The sequence below is a fragment of the Opisthocomus hoazin genome, chromosome 4, assembly GCF_030867145.1.
Source record: "Opisthocomus hoazin isolate bOpiHoa1 chromosome 4, bOpiHoa1.hap1, whole genome shotgun sequence".
In the NCBI taxonomy this organism is placed as follows: Eukaryota; Metazoa; Chordata; class Aves; order Opisthocomiformes; family Opisthocomidae; genus Opisthocomus; species Opisthocomus hoazin.
This window is the reverse complement of record NC_134417.1, coordinates 41,609,794-41,626,272: the sequence shown is the minus strand read 5'-3', so window position 1 is coordinate 41,626,272 and position 16,479 is coordinate 41,609,794. Positions and strand designations below refer to the sequence as shown.

At 41.4% G+C, this 16,479-nt stretch overlaps 1 protein-coding gene across 1 annotated transcript; it reads right to left on the bottom strand.

The window, feature by feature from the left end:
• Positions 1-402: 402 nt before the first annotated feature.
• On the bottom strand, positions 403-4,115 carry LOC104328647 (putative G-protein coupled receptor 141). The gene is made up of 2 exons (XM_009933676.2): positions 4,098-4,115; positions 403-1,278 (listed from the first exon to the last, which is right to left on the bottom strand). Exons 1-2 carry the CDS (start codon positions 4,113-4,115, stop codon positions 403-405), a joined length of 894 nt encoding a protein of 297 aa, XP_009931978.2.
• Between the last annotated feature and the right edge of the window lie 12,364 nt (positions 4,116-16,479).

Genomic DNA, 16,479 nt, shown 5'->3' with positions numbered 1-16,479 from the left:
ATTGCCAGAAGAATTTGTTAGATCTTCAGAGTGGGCAACTTACTGGCCACAGTGAGTTGTTGTTACTGAGACTCTTTGAGGGAAAAATAGAAAGGAATTCGTACTCGTGCTGTAATTGTTAAAGAGGGACAGTTGAGGAAAATCTTAATGAAGTTTCAGGGCGTGACTCTTAGGTCAAAGACTAGAGTAAGACGCATGTGTCTGCCTTCAAGAGAGAAGACAAAAACCAGTAGCTTCTGAAAGATGGATCTTAGTGTTCTGCAAAAGGCAAACAATGCTACGGACCTCTACAGCCATGCCGTCTCAGCAGTCTCCCTAGCTCAGCCAAGTCTCGACACAGTATTATTTCTGCCAAAAGCCGGTATTGACACACTGCAGCTGGATTTCCTGGTAGTTCACAGTTCAGTGGGCTATTCCTGCTATGAAGCACAACATATCCAAGCAGCACATGGTTGTTAAAGCTAAAAAAATTTCGTTGTATGGGAGCAGTTTATGGTCTTTATCCAGGTGGCAGTTTTGGATGTAATATACTCTGAACACATGATGAGGCATAAAGCACACTAATGTTACCAAGATGAAGAAGAAACTCTTTGCCTGAGCCCTGAATTCCACATGGGAGTTGATGTCAGGCCAGTATTTCACAGCCAGTCTATAGATCACAGCCACCTGGATTAAGGTGAGCACAGCACAAACTGCCACTAGAACCCCAACCAAACAGTAGTTTACAATCACCATGGGCACTTCTTGTATCTCCTTGTGGAACTGAAAGCACTGGGAGGAGTGATATGTCTTAGAGGTGCCATAATACGAGAGAAAAACAGGTGTGACCACCAGCACTCCCACCAGCCAGACAGCAGCCACCCAGGTTGTAGTGTAGCACTTCCTAAACTCGAGTTGGAACAGGCGTATTATGATGATAGCCACGTAAAATGTGAAGGTGGTGTACATGTGGAGGTAGATGATGGCGCTTGCTAACTTGCAGGTGAACCTCCCAAATTTCCATTCCCGTAAAATGTAATAGCTGAGGCGGAAGGGGATGCTGAGCAGCATAAAGGTGTGCAGCACCAGGAGGTTGATAATAATAATGGTCATCACAGATTGCGATCTCCTTTGAAACAACTGATGGGACATCATGATGACCCCGAGGGTGCCACCAGCCAGGTCATTGATGTACAGGGCTATGAGAATAGTGTGGAGCCTCTCTGAGGTGTCTGCCAGTGTCTCGCTGAAGGAATGGTTCTGCTGGGTTCTGCTGCTGTTAGACATCCTCCTAAGCTCCTCTTTCGAAGGTTACTGAAAGTGAAAAATCAGATTTTTTTATAACAGACAAGTTTTCTTTATTGCTTCCTTTATTGTTAACTGTTGAATGTCACAGATTCATGATAGGACATTTTACCAAATTGTGTCTGAAATTATGTTATCCCATGTAGTATACCACCTTAAAACTGTTGTCATATTGTATATGACAGCAATGACTCATGCTTCTCAGTGTTAAAACCATGATTTATATGATTATGAATGAGTTTTTAATTTACTAAACTGCATTCTAGGGGGTGGGTTCCAATTATTTGCCTCTAGATTCAGCCATTTAAGATAGCTAAGACACTGTCTGTTTGTAAATTCTACAAGTTTAATCTGCACTCATGTTGTAAAGCCAAAATTAAAAGTTGGAAAAATACTGGAATGAGAAGATGTTGTATGTATAATTTGTGGATACTTTATGAAGACACTTGAGTCATCTTTTTAGCATCTTGCTGGATGGGTGCATGGCACCCATAAGGCAGCAACGGTTTCAGTTTCTAGATGCATAGAGCACATTGAAAATAAAGATCTGCAGACGAATATTTAATTTCTTCTTGCTTCAGCTCCACATCTTTTTGCTACAGAACTTCACTGGAGCTACTCTACTATGAAAAGTGAAGAAAAGCTTAAAATTAATTTACAAACAATCTTCTGAAAGATACAAACCTATTGGCATGCGTTCAATGTAGCCACATACAGCTGCATTCTTGTTTAGACTTAAGGCAAAATGTGAACTGTTCAGTTGTTTGGGCTTGCATTAGATTTCTGTACAAGCATATGGGGACAGCCTGCAGATAACAGGAATACTTTGCTTACAAAATCTGTCCTTACCTCACAAAGAGTTTCAAAAGAACAAAGCAAGAGCTGAAAAATTGTCCCTTAAAAAAGCAGCGTCTTCTCTCTCTGATTCCTTTGAAGTTTGAATTCAGTAATCTTGTTTTAACCGGCAATTTTTAATCCTGTTGCACTCATCTGTAAAATGACAGACTACAACTGCAAAACATTTTCAGAGAAACTTCTTATTCATGAAGCATCAGGCAAAGCATCTTTAGAAGGGAGTGTTGTGTCTGAGACTGACATAAACCTTTCTGTTTACACCCTTTTAAAATACATGATCTTAGAACCAATTATATGGTTAAAATTGTATACCCCCCCTAATATTCCGGAGACTGGCACGAGAAATGTGCTTTCCCAGCAACTTTGCTATAAGAAAAGTTTTACAAGCTTTAAGAAGATGACTTTCTTCTCTTGACACAAATTCTTTTTTCAATGTGTATTGTTAATGTTTCAAACTGCCTTTAGGAAGGTACAATCTTTTTGTTGTTGTAAACAGCATAATTACAGCCTAGATGTCAACATTTTATATTACTCAGAAATAGATTATGCTTTTCCACTATTTATAGAAATAAAATACTTAAATTTTACCTCGTAATTTCTTACTTTTGTGTCTCCCCCTTCTTCTCTGCCATTTCGCACATCCATAGCATACGGCATACATAGCCCATGTGAACAAAAGAGCCTTTGGTGTTACTGTTTGACTGAGAATGGTTGAGGCTTTTCTCAGCCCACATACAGGAAGGCCAAGGCCTTTTTTCTTGCTACGCTGTGATAAGAATCGCATACGTTCAACATCTAATACTGTTTTGTTCACACAGACAGAACAGCCACAAAGCTGCTGAGCTGTCCGAGACCATTGTTGCTCCAGGACATCTAGGACAGACCAACCTGTCAGGACCACTTCTGGCCATAGTGCGGTCAGTCTTCAAGCTCAGATGGGCAGTGATTCCCTGAGCTGCAGAACTACTACAAGTTATTGGGTTTTGCTACTAAGCAAGTAAGAAGTGCCGCTGATCAAGTGAAGAAATACGCAGCTGACAGGGTTTTTCATTATAAATGCACTTTTCCCCCGAACTTGTTTTATGTTTAATAATTAAGCTAAATGTGTCAGCATAACAATGTGTTTAGCAGAGTTAACAAAAGATTTCATTCTAACATGCTGTTAGATCTTCAAGAAATCACAGATTACACACTGTTTAACTATTCTAAGTAAAATAAGCTTCAGATATATATGAAAAGTGACTTAAGAGCTCCTGCTGTTAAAAAAAAAAGACATGTAGAGGCCAGCAGCCCTTGAAGATTATGCCTGATCTGTAGGCATGAATGTTGACCCCAAACCATATAATTAGTATAAGGTAGCTCACTAAAAAGAGGAAAGCATTGATTCAGGGCTTTTCTGGAGACATTAAGAAGCAGTTTCTTGGCTAGAAATTAAATAGAAAAATGTTAGCCCAGTTTATTTTTCAATCAGAGTTCTAGACCACAGTCAGAGTCATCAGTACGCAAACACGAGAGGATGACACTCAATATTCCAGCAGGGCTGAGCTAACATTACTCCTGCTGTCCTGTGCTGTGGATGTGAGGATGGTTCCCTCCAAGAGGCTTCTCTCCTATCGTTAAATACAGTCATTAGGAAAAACAAGATGTGAAAGAGAATTATTAGAAGTAAATAAATACAAAGACTCAAAAAACCAAGGGTGCTAAAAGTCAGGGAGAGACACAGAAGGGTTGTGAGGGTGAGCAAGAATGTGGAGACAGCAGTCTGTTAGGCATTCTCAGAGTAAACTTTGAAAGCCTTGAGGGAGCTGTTACCATCTCATCTAGACTAGGATTCAGAACAGGAGGGAAGCCCATTTTGGAGACTTTATATACTCGTGGGCTTGGGGTAAGAGAAATGTGCATTTGCTCCAGCAGACAGAACACTGAAGGGAAACAGCTACATGAATAATGGTACTCACCAGGTGTGGTTCCAGCATCACTTGATCCCACATAAGGACAAGCTGCTACCTGACGTGGTAGCAATGGTGTTTGGACTGCAAACCGATCAGCTGGTTCTGCAGAAATGCACAGGAAGGTAGGGAACAGCCTGGGTGTCAGACACTGATGGTTTCAATGGGTTAGAGTGATCATGAAACCACATCCACAGCCTCTGGCTAAAGCAGGGAAATTCCTGCAGCCTTTTGCTCTGTCCAGAGGACCTGAAGCGATCCACAAAGCTTGAACCACCAAGTAATAATGCAGAAGAGACATGAAGAAGTTACTTTCCTGAAATGGCTGCTATGTGACAGTTGGCACTCCAGACAGAGCCAAAGCAGACTATGAGATCAAGAGCTCTGTGCATGCTGTTACCTTGTTGAGTCCAGTCTGAGCTCTTTGGATGTAAAGTGATGCCAAAAATCCTGCAAAGGTGTTGCACAGATAATTCTCTTGTCACCTATGGCAGAGCGCTGTTGGCTGACACCAAAACTGCTGAGGGTCAGCAACCAAAATTCTCAACTGATGTTTCATACCTCTGAATCGCTTTGTCTTCAAAATGTTCCAGGTTGTATGTTGAAGCTGTTCAGTGTGTTAACCTTTTGTCTTCATGTTCATCTGTTAAAAAAAAAAAAAAAAAAAAAAAAAAAAAAAATCACACAACTCTGTAATCTAGGTCTGAAGTTTTAGGTTAGTTTCTCATTTGAGTACAAAAGGAAATTGACTCACATCAGCCTGTTCAAATGAACTTTCAGATCTTGCTTTTGCTTCTTACTTCGTCAGCACATCATTTGCCTTGACCAGTGCTGCGAGTAAAGGTTGGAAGAGAAATGCATACTTACGTATCAGAGATTCAGGTCAAGACGAGCATCACAAGTAGATATCAAGGAAGGAAAGAACGGCGCATGTCTGGTTCTACATGGAGGGAAGCAGAAGACAAAGAAGAAGGGTGAAGGTCTAAATTGTTAAGAAGAGAAAATGAAACAGAAGAAGAAACAATAGCTGGGAGAAGAAGAGCAAGGCCTGTGGGATGTTCAGAGATGGGATGAGTCGCTGTGGCAGTGTCACTGACTGTGCCTGTGCATGGGTGCAGCACAGTTCCTTTAAGCAGGGCCTAGATCTGCAGAAGAACTCTAAGTTCTTGAATTGATTTCATTTCTGCACAATTTCCTTTGCTTTCTGTGTCATTTTGTAAGAAAATTGTATGTTTACTGGTCAGTATAATAGAAATCAAGGTTTCGCATATGAGCTATACTAGTTTGAGAGCTCGTTTCTGTCTAGGAACAATTATAAAACTGCACTACCTTGTGTTAATGGCTAGGTTTTCAATTTTAGCTGCTTCCAGCCTAGGGTCATAATTGCTGATAATGTCATTTATTTACTAGTATTAAACCCTCTATGGCTAGCTACTTATAGGAACTGAGCTACATATAGACCAGAGTCATAAACAACAGTAAGAAAGGGAATACCTGTGTTACGTTTTAACATCCCGCTTTTTCTGTGACTGCAGATGCAATCACAGCACTTGCTGTCTCATTCCCACTCTGTTAGACAGGAGTCACAGGTGTTGGAAAGTGAGCAAATCATACTCCATGGTTAGTGAACATGCAGGATAATCCCTTTAATTTGCCTATCCCACCCACCCATGCAGCATGAAGGATATAATAACTTCAGTCAGTAAATGGTCCACACAATGCTACTTTACCCCGTTTCTCGTGTTCTTCTGCTTGATAAATACAGTCACAGCCACAGAGCCCAAATTCTTCTTTCCTGATACTATATATGCAGAATCAACAAGCCTCTGCAAAAATTAGATTCCTGAAACAAATCTTTGCTTGACACAGAGTTAGGCAAGGCTTAATGTTTATTAAATTAAAAAAGTGATTAGTAAGAAAATGCATAAACCATTTAACTTACGCAGGAAAGCAGAGGTCCTCATTGTACTGACAGCATTTTTCAGTGAGTTACAGGAAGCATGAAGGGTGCACAAAACACAGAGGTGGTGCTTTCAAGGTGGGGTGGGAACGTTGGTTTTTGGAGTTGTTTTTTGGTTTGGGGTTGTTTTCCAAGTTCTCACTGATCTTAAACTCCTAGAGGTCTTGCAACTCAGTGTTTGTGACCATCTCCCACAAAAATGAGCCTTATCTCTACTGACGAAAGTTTCCCATTGTTCTGGAAGAAAGATGAGTGCTCATGTTCTGGAGTGCAGAGACCACTAGAAGACAGGGGCTAGGACTCTACAAAAAAAAAAAAGTTTGCATTTGTCAGGAAAGTAGTTTGTAAGTCGGTGATTCTGGTGTCTACCCAGTTTTGTCAAAACATTTCCCAAAAAGCACATCTGCTAGAAAACAATGAACATTTTGAACTATTGAGAACTTGTATCAGATATCAGCTCTCTAGAATCCAAACCCATGTGGAAATCAGAAAAAATGTGTTATCATTTATCCTTACTGGGAGGGGGAGGGAGGGATTAATATCAATTGTGTGAATTCTGAGATATGAAGAAATTAAATATCAGTATGAAACAGAACACCTAAAGCATCTCCAATATGTAGGGGTAGTATTTCATGCTGTTCTCAGTGGTGGAAACTGAGATTGGTTGTGAAACTAGAAGATTTTTTAGTTCCTATCACTAAATAGAAATTTGAATACAAAATCTGTGCTGCAGGCTACCAGTCTTTTCCAGTTTAATTTCTTGTGGGATTTCCAAAGATGCCTAAAGAGGCAACAATGAATTTGAAATTTGACTAGTGGATTCCACCGCAGAAGCTGCTTCCTTCAAGTCCCTGGCAGAAAAGACAGGGCCAAGGTTTGGAGAACCTGCAATGAGGCAAATCCACAAGCAGAGGAAACTCCAAAACTGAGGCCATTTGTGCAATGGACTAAGTCCTGTATTTCTGAGTCCCTTGTCCGTCGCATGGCCACCATCTGCAGAAGGAAAAACAACAGACAAAAAAGCAGTTTGCAACATTCAACAATAGAAATGATTTAGGAAGAAAAGCATTGTGCAGCCAAGAATAATCTGAAGGGATTTAATAAGAAATACTCACAATGCATTTAAAGTATACCTCCTCTCTGCCCTGCCTTGGAAGATGTTCTGTTGACTTCTTCAGACATGCCAGTAGCAACCAGGAAAGAACCTGTGTGCTGGCCAGTCCATCACCCATGGACCAGCAATTCCAGCAGACCCGTACTTTTCTGAGGGCAGAGTTGTCATTTCATACTCTAATCACAAAAATGACTGACATCATCAGATCTGGAAACTCAATGGTTTAATAAAAGACTGCCAAAGTTACCAGAAAAATAGCATCTCTGCTGGGGTCTCTCTCTAAGCCTCAGGTTTCTTTTGGGTCCAAAGCACCCAGTTCTTCTTTTCAGGAGGAGGTTGCAGACCCCTTAAATGACAACAGTGATTACCTCAGCTGCTCTGACTTACACCCAGGCCAGCACTTCTAGAGCTATGATAATGACAAGTAGTGAGCACAGCTTCTTTAGAGAAGGGTATTTCTTTACAGGAAACAAAAAAAGGTCTTTAAGAGGAAAGACATTTAAATCAGTAAAGCAGACTCTGCTTATTTAGATCTTACCCAGGTTTGCTATTTGCTGAAGTGTGAGGAACCACTACTTGAGAACATGTCCCAAAGCAACCCTGAAAGGCATTTTACTCACTATATTGGATAATATCTTTGAAGTTATTATATATATTGTACATATTACTAAATAATTCAGCCACATTCAGCACGTGGAGGATGAAATAACAATGTAATTTCTGTTGCCTTCTTGGTAATTGGGAAATCTCTGTGCTTCTATTGTACATGCTGTTTGCAGGACTGAAATCAAATGAATGCCATGCCGTCTGTTTATACCCCGTACTCTCAACACATGGTAAAAAGAATATGTACAACCCATCAAAATTCTCTCGCACTAAAATGGTTATGATCCTAAGTAAGAACAAGCTGCCTACATCAATTCGTTCAATAACTTTCACTGTTTCTTTGTTTTCTCATTTCACAGATTTGAGCAATTACTGTAATTGTAAGACCATTTCTATCCTAAAGCATCGATGGGCCATGCAGCTAATTAACATACTTTGAGCTAACTCTATGAAAATGAAATATGTGATAGGTTCTAAATGAACTGTTTAGCAGAGTCCTGTTGGACTTAATCTTTCCGTTGTAACAAAAATAGATCGTAGAACAAGAAAATGGCATGGAGGGGAACATTTAAAATGAAGTGATTAACTTAATTGCTTTTCTTTCATCCACCAGCAGTTCTTAGAAGCGAAGGATGGGAGAAGCCTTTGTTAATGAAGAAGACACTGGGAAGAAATTATTTCTGCACGTGCAACACGAGGTTACTTTATAAAATCTTGTACTCAACTACCAATCATTTTTGAATGACTGAAACTCCATTGAGTACAAAATTTCACAAGCTTGAAATTTGAACATTTTATGGCATCAGTTGCCAACTGAAGGCAGGGATGGAGAAAAGGAGTCTAGAGCAATGACCAAATCCCTCGATTCCTAATATTGTCCCACTGTAGGTAATTAGTCTTGGCTTCGGGGAGCTAGGAGAGGGCTGCTCCTATGAGAAGAAGGAGGTCTTTAGGATTCTGTAGCTGCCTTCCTTTGGGGCTGGAGGCAGCTCTTCTTCTGGTGCTTTTTCTCCTCTTTCCATGGAAACGTGCAGCACAGCTGGTGTTCCTGAAATCCAACAAGCCTGTCTCTGCTTCTGGCTTGAAAGTCTCAGAGCAAATGTGGTGGAGCAGCGATGAAGAACCTGCTGCTTTTCATACAAAAATTCAGTAGGGGAACATCCTCAGATCCAGAAAGAGCCTTAAATCTATGCAATCCAGCACAAATATAACACCTGCTTGTGATGCACTCCTTTCCCAAAGAGCAGAGAGAAAGATCGAGGCTCGTGGATGAAGATGAAGCACCGTAGCTCTTGAGTTCAACAGGTGGAAGCAAACGCCCAAGATGTTTCAAGACTGAGGGGAGTGCTAAGCCCCAGGGACAAGGCCTAGAAAAGGGGGGTTGAAAAGTTCTTAGCATTGGATAATACAGCTGAGAAACACTCAACAATTTAAAAAAGGAGAAGGTAAATTTAAAAAAAAGTTAAACCTCAGGGTTAGGAAAAGCACGGTTGCTGTTGCTCAGTGAAGCAAGTGAAGGAAAGAAGTTTGCCGTGTTCATACCCACGTACAGCAGGAGGCAGGATCTGACAGCGCCCGCGCTGGACTGCTGCAAGTCTGAAGAGGCATCTGTGGTGGTAATCGTACGGAGGTTCATCCACAGGGTAAACATACATTCCGGAAAGAATTAAAAGGAGAAGCTGATGTTTCTTTAATCACACCTGGTGGGCTACTCACCTCCTTGCAAACCTGCCTGGCTAGTCTCCTATTGCGCAGTGAAAGTGTGGTTCATACAGACCTCCAGGAACTCAGAGGGCACAGATCTTTCTGTAGGGAAACGCAGTCATCTGAACTGTGCAATAATTGAAAGGGCCTGAAGTCCTTGCTCAGCTCCCATTTCAAATACCCTGAGAAAAAAAGTGATTGCAGTCACAGAGGATCATAGGACTAGTTCAAGCCAACTCAGGTTTTACAAATCATAGTGCTTTCAGATATGTTTCCTGTATAGCTTTAAGATAAATAGAAGCCAAAAAAACAGCACAGGCATTTCTCTGCCTTATCTACTCTTTCTTTCTCACTTGGAAGTCCATTCCCATTTCATATAAAAGCCTTCTGGATGGTACTGGCCTTAGCACCCTACAGCTGCCTTCCAAGGATGGTGGGGCAGCTGGCTGTTTCCCCAGGGTCATCACTGACCCACGCTACAGATTTGCTAACCAAAGTTATTTTGCTTGCAGGATAACTGCAGCCACCCACACTTGCATGAGGAGACTTTCCATGATCCAACTACCACACAGAATTATCAACTCCAACCACATGTAACATCCCTTCAGCAGCTGTTTACTCACTACAAGAAATAAGCTTAGGGGCAAGATTTTTTTTTCAAGAAGTCATACTTTTCCTCTAAGCAAATCCTGACCTCTACAGAGATTTATTTTATCTAAATTTGAGAGAGAAAAAAGCTACCTTAGATCTAATTAATAATTTGTTCTAAAGTGCAGATGAAAATCAGGGAGGAATTTACATATGTGTTTCAAAGATACTTAGATCTATGTGTTTCAACTGTACATTTTCATTGTACAAAATAGCAGATTTAAGCATCTTCAAAAACTTCATATTAACCTGTAAAGCTGAAGACCTGTTTAATCTAAGAATTCAAAGTTGCATTCGTTTGCATCAGAAGCTATAAACCCTCAGAAATAAATCCAGGGATAATGTCTTCAGTTCAAAGCAGGACAGTGAAAGAGACAATTATTTCTCCTATTTCTTTTTCTTTTTCATTAAGCATGGTTTTAGACATGACTGTCAAACCGTTGTTAAGCAGCATCAACCGGTTGTTACCTATGAGAAGCTAAAAATTAATTGATGTAAGAGCTGCTTCTTAGATCCTCCTGATACTTAAAAATCCTCCTGATTAAAAATGAGTAAATAACACAGGTTTTCCTCGTTTGAGCCTTGGGGATTTTTTGCTTTGCATGTTCAAATTTAACAATTTGAATAAAAACTAGGTTGTACAAAACAACCTATGTTATTTTCTAAATTTCTAAAATAAACCACCAATTTAAGGAATTTTACAGTTTTTTAACTCCTTTTTTAAAAATGTGGCTTAAATTCTGAAGTGTGGTGCGTTGACCCTGGCTGGCAGCTAAGCCCCTACCTCTTGCTCAGATCCCCCAGAGGGATGGAGGAGAGAATTGGAAGGGCAAAAGAGAGAAGAAAACTTCGTGGGTCAAGATAAAGACAGTTTAAAAAGTGAAGGGGGAACGGAGGGAGGAAAAAAAAATAATGGTGAAAAAGCAACCGTCACTCACCACCAGCAGAACGATGTCCAGTTTTCTCTGAGCAATAGCTACTTTGGAAAAACTCCCGCCCCCCAGTTTTACTGCTGAGCATAATGTTACATGGTATGGAATCTCCTTTCTGCTGGTTCAGGTCAGCAGTCCCTGCTGCGTCCCCTCCCCACCTCTTGCCCAGCCCCAGCCCACTGGCTAGAAGGGCAGACTGGGAAAATAGAGAAGGCCTTGGTGCTATGCAAGCATGGCTCAGCAAGAGCTGAAACACTGGTGTGTTATCAACACTGTTTTGATCACCAATATCTAAAACACAGCATGATATGGGCTGCTATAGAGAAAATTAACTCCATCCCATCTCCAGTAGCAAAAAAACCCTCCTCCTGTTTGTAGAAGGCAGCGTGGGCAGAGTAGGGTGAGTTACAAAGGCTTCAGTCACTGGAAGATGAGGCATATCAAGTGAGTGAGGACCTCAGGTATGAGGGTCAAAGATGGCCTTGACAGACCACTGAAGAGGACCTGGCAGGAATAAGTGGCAGTCAGTGAGGAGCAAAGATCCTCAATGCTGGATCTGATACCCTTCAACATCCTCACCACGAGCTGTGTGACAGAACAGAGCTTTGTGGATAGCACCAAGATGGGAGGGAGCAGTAATTCGCTGAAGGGCAGGGCTGCTCTTCAGAGGGGACCTCAGCAGACTGAGGGAATGAGCCAGCAGGAATCTTACGAGGATATTAATAATAATTCGAGAGTGCTGCAGCTGCGGGCCAAGAGACTCCATGTGTTTGGATTCTCTGTCCTTAAAGATTTTCCAAACATAACTAGACACTGTCCTGGGCAGCCTCATCTAACTTTGAGTTTAGCCACGCTTTGAGCAGGGGACAGGACTAAGCTGACCTCGAGAGATCTCTTACGATCTATTTTTTCCCCACAATTTGGTGATTTTAACTCATCTTCATACCACAGAACTAAACCTCCCTTTCACATCTGTACTTTGTGTTCACAGCTTTGTGAAGGTGCAAGTTGCTAAATCTGGTTATTAAATATAGCAACTAACTTGCAGCAATTATTAATGTGGAACATTTAGTAACACAAATCTAAATTATCATTTGCTCCTACACACATTCTGACCTCCAACACAAGATTTTGTCCTTGCTATTATTTTGTCAGCTCAGGGTTTTTCTGTTACAGCAAAAGTACCCCTTGACATTAAAATAAGTGAAACCACTTTGGTCCAACATAATTACTATATTTTTCATTTTCACTTCGCCAGTAACTGCAGTGGTTTCACACTCCTACACACTTTTGTAAAAGGTGTTGTTATGGTGATGTATTTCACATGCTGTATTTTTCTGTGTGCTTCCATCACCACGTTTTTGTGTCCCTTGTATGGTTAAATATGCCTGTGAGTGACCAGTTTGGGGTATTTAACCAAGGAACAGCTGAGATTCTTCTTGCAGACTCATTTTTGTCTCACAGCTTGGCTTTACTTATTTTTCCGTGAACTAACTGCTTGCTGTTGAATTTCACTTGTCATGCTTTTCATCTGTTCTTGTAATTCTGCTGCTTCCTGTATTTCACATTCAGTGGGGTGAAAAGTTTGCTGGTGGTGTTTTCCAGCCTTGTGTATCCTCCACATCCCATTGCTGCATTATAAAGAGCTCCATCTCTCTTCAAGCACCCAAGCAGGCTCGGCCTTTCAAACTGCTTAATCGACTGAGCATTAATACTGCTCAGAGAAAGCGGTATCAGCTTGGGTTTGCAAGTCTGCTTTTAGTGGTGGACAGAAGGAGAACTCCACCTTCACGTGCGATTATTTTTTGTTATTTTATTTGTGACTGAGTTTCCAGGTCGATTATTGTTGAGACAAAGTAAAAGTGCATGAAAGTGTGCTTTATTCCCTCAGCAGCCCTGAAAAGAGCATATTCTTGAATATCAGAGCAGTGCCACAGTAAATTGCGTCTCTATTTGTTACAAGATTGCATACAGAGGAGATAACAGAAGAGCTAAAACGACTGTGCATATCAGTAACGAGAAATAGCTACACTAATTAACTCTGCTCCCTGATGAAATTAAATTCGTGCAGTAAAAGACATTTATAATAAAGTCAATACAAAACCAAAGTATATCAGTTTCTAATTCCTTCACTATGGCAGGGTGACACAAACAACATCATGATTATATGTTATCACGGAACAGTAATCACTGACAGAGAGGAAGCGTGACTTGGTGTTAGCAGGCTGAGGTTGTTCTAATTTCCACCAAAGAAAACAATAGCTTCCTTCCCTCACCTTTTCCTCTCCTCTGGACATGCGGACTGGCAAATTCGTGAGCTATGACTTCTCACTTTTTAACTTAATTTTGCAAAAATAAGTTGATGCATTGATTTGCACATCTAAATCTTAAAAGTGATGCAAGCTCAAAATGTAAGCTTCAGAAGAAGACATACAGCAGCATTTTTTTGAGGTGCAGCCTCAGCTCTAGTGGCAGTACCGGTGGGGTCCTCTGGAGCTGCATGGGCCATGAGGACAGGTGATGCAGCAGAGGTGGTCAGCACAGAGACCAGGTCCTCCTCAGTCATTAGGAAGCTGATGATATCCAATGGAAGACAGGTCGAGGTGAGCCTGCACCTGGGATCTGTTCCAAACAGAGCTGTGTATGGTGCACATTTTATTCCTGAGTGGTAAGTTGAATTCTTAGCAAATCACACAAAGCATATTCCCATAGACCACTCCCACAAATTATTGTCTGCCATCCACTCCATGAGCGTCTCCTTACCACTGCTGTTCAGATGCGCTGGTAGATCTTGGCCTTGAGAGTGTCCAGATTTTCCATGCTCCAAGCTGAGCTGAGGCCACAAATACTTCAGCTTTTTCATGACTTGAGTAATGAAATCTGTTCCGTCATGACCCTGCAATGCAACAGGGGCTACAAAAGTGAAAAAGATGTCAAGAAGCTGTAGAGCCACCTCAGTTGTTTTTTTTTACAAAAGTGGACAGAGAACACAAGATTTGGCGATGCAATTCTGTTACACCATTATCCACTTCAAGCTGCCTAGGAGCTTGGACGCATATTGATAAAGTCAGTTTGCCCCTGTGCTAAGTGCTCCCTGTTCAGAACAGACTGTCCAGCAAATGGTTCCAAGTGGTGCCTTCTTTTTTTCATGGCACATTACACAGAAGGATTTGAAGAGCTCAACAGCTTCTCTGGTGATGTTTGCATACTTAGATGACAAGTGTTTCATGACACGGTTGCGGCCACCGTGGCCAGTAGCTATATGTGCTTTTGTGATGAGATCACATGTATCCTTGATTCCCACATAATACATGGAGGATTCCTCTTTTGTCTGCCCCTTCTTAATCAGCTACTCAGTGTCCCCACATTGTAAAATTCTGCATCTGAAATGAAGGAAATAGCAAGCAGTATATTAGCAATAGTGCTGTGTATCTGAATGGGGAAAGCACTGATGTGTACACTTAGAGTTAAAAAAACAGAAAGAGTAGGTTCTTCATATTTACTTTGCAAGCAGAGACTATTCACATCTTGACTTTGACTTGGGATTCTGTTTTGTCTTCTTTATTTCAGCAACTGTTGCACAATACTCTGCCTTAGGGATCATGTATTTGAAGCATTTCTTACACTTTTCATATAGTTCCTCTCTAAATTTAACTTCAAAGTCCTGAGACATCTTCAAGAATGCTTACTTAGCAGGTAGAGAAATCTGATTCAGCTCCCTGCTTTTGTGTACAACTGCTCTTGTACCAATTTCTGATGTATGTTACAGTCATATTGTGAAACCAGTCATTTTGCAAAATGACTAAAATCTTCAGCCATTTCTCAAAATTACTTTCAGTTATCTTGTAAAACGAAGGAAAACTGTAGGCAGGTAGTATGCAAAATAGGAAATCTCTAGCTTTTTGAACTTACTAGCTTAAAAGACAACAGAAAGAGCTGTTTTATTTCATTTTATTTTCCAAAATGTTCAAAACCACACAGTATATTGCAGAACAAGCCATATATTATATTTTCTAAACTAGAGACTTTCGTGAAGTCAACTTTACTTTGCAAAATTTGCAGGTTTTAATTTTTGGTTCATTGGATTGATATTTGAAACACCTGACCTTCCTCACTAGAACAATAGTGACAGTCATTTTTTGAAATGCTAGAAACCATTAGACATTTCAGGTGATGACCAAGTAAAGAATGTGGTGCAGCAGTGTAATAAAATGGCTATTATTGTCTGAAATGCCTAAAACCAGCCATTTTATGTGGCCGAAACAGTCTTTTCATGAAAGAACTGCAAATTTCCAACCTTTTTTTTTTCCCCCCCAAATAGCCACTTTTATATTATCATCATAATACATACAGATTGTCCACCATTTGGATGTAAGCTTCTGAAGACCAGTTTACTGCAGAGGTAGTTTTCTTCTTGCAAGCTGAATTTAACTTACGTAGTGCTTTTCATTACGTGAAACTTCATGATGCTATTTCTAGCATATGGACACACTTCATGTCTTGAGCAGACACTGATTCAGATGCTCCTTTTGTAGCAGAGGACGGGAGCTGGGTTCTGCCTCCATGTATGTGGAGTTCGCACCCATTCGTCTTTGCATGCAGCCCCCAGACTGGTCAGGCTTTCCCGCTCACCAAGGGTATATTCACGGTTGTCACCCACAGGATCTTCCATCAATGCAGATACAGTCTGTGCTGTCCTTATTTTCTTATTTCTCCCGTGCTTTTGTAGTACCTGCGTAGGGGAGTCTTTGCGTAGTCTCACGTCTGCTGAGGAAGGGCACTGGGAAGACCAAGACCTATCTGCATGTCTAACCTTTTGTGCCCCTGCATCTCTGTGAGAGAGGTTGCCACCACTAGTGTATGCCTCCCTGCCGTAGCCGTAGGCGGGTCGTTATGTTTCTTTGTGCTGTAGACCTTTAAAGCAGATGAGAGTCTGTGAGATCTTTTCCATGGGTCCTCTTCGCAGGCGTGCAGCCCCTGCCAAGCAGAAGTCAGGGTCCTGCTTCCCAAGTTCAGAAGGATTTGGAGGTGCTGTTTAATTTGTGTACTAACATCTGTCTTGCCTCTTTTGATGGCACTGGGCATGTGGCCCTTTCTAGTCGTGACCCCACAGAATCACAGAATCACAGAATGTTTGGGGTTGGAAGGGACCTCTGTGGGTCATCTAGATGGGGTTGCACAGTTGATAGCTGAGCCCCGAGGTAGTTGTGTGTTAGCCTTCTCAGCCATGGGCCTGGCACCTTTAGCAACACCTCCGAGTGAGGACCTCTGACTCCCGGCCACTCCTGGATGGCACACAGCTCATTGAGGGCACAGCTACCGCAGCAAAAGGGTAAAATTAGCCAGGGACTCCCAAACTAGAGGCGTTACTGGGAGAAAGGGAAGTGTTACTGGTCAAGACTGAAAGCAGCCAGCTGGACTGTCTGT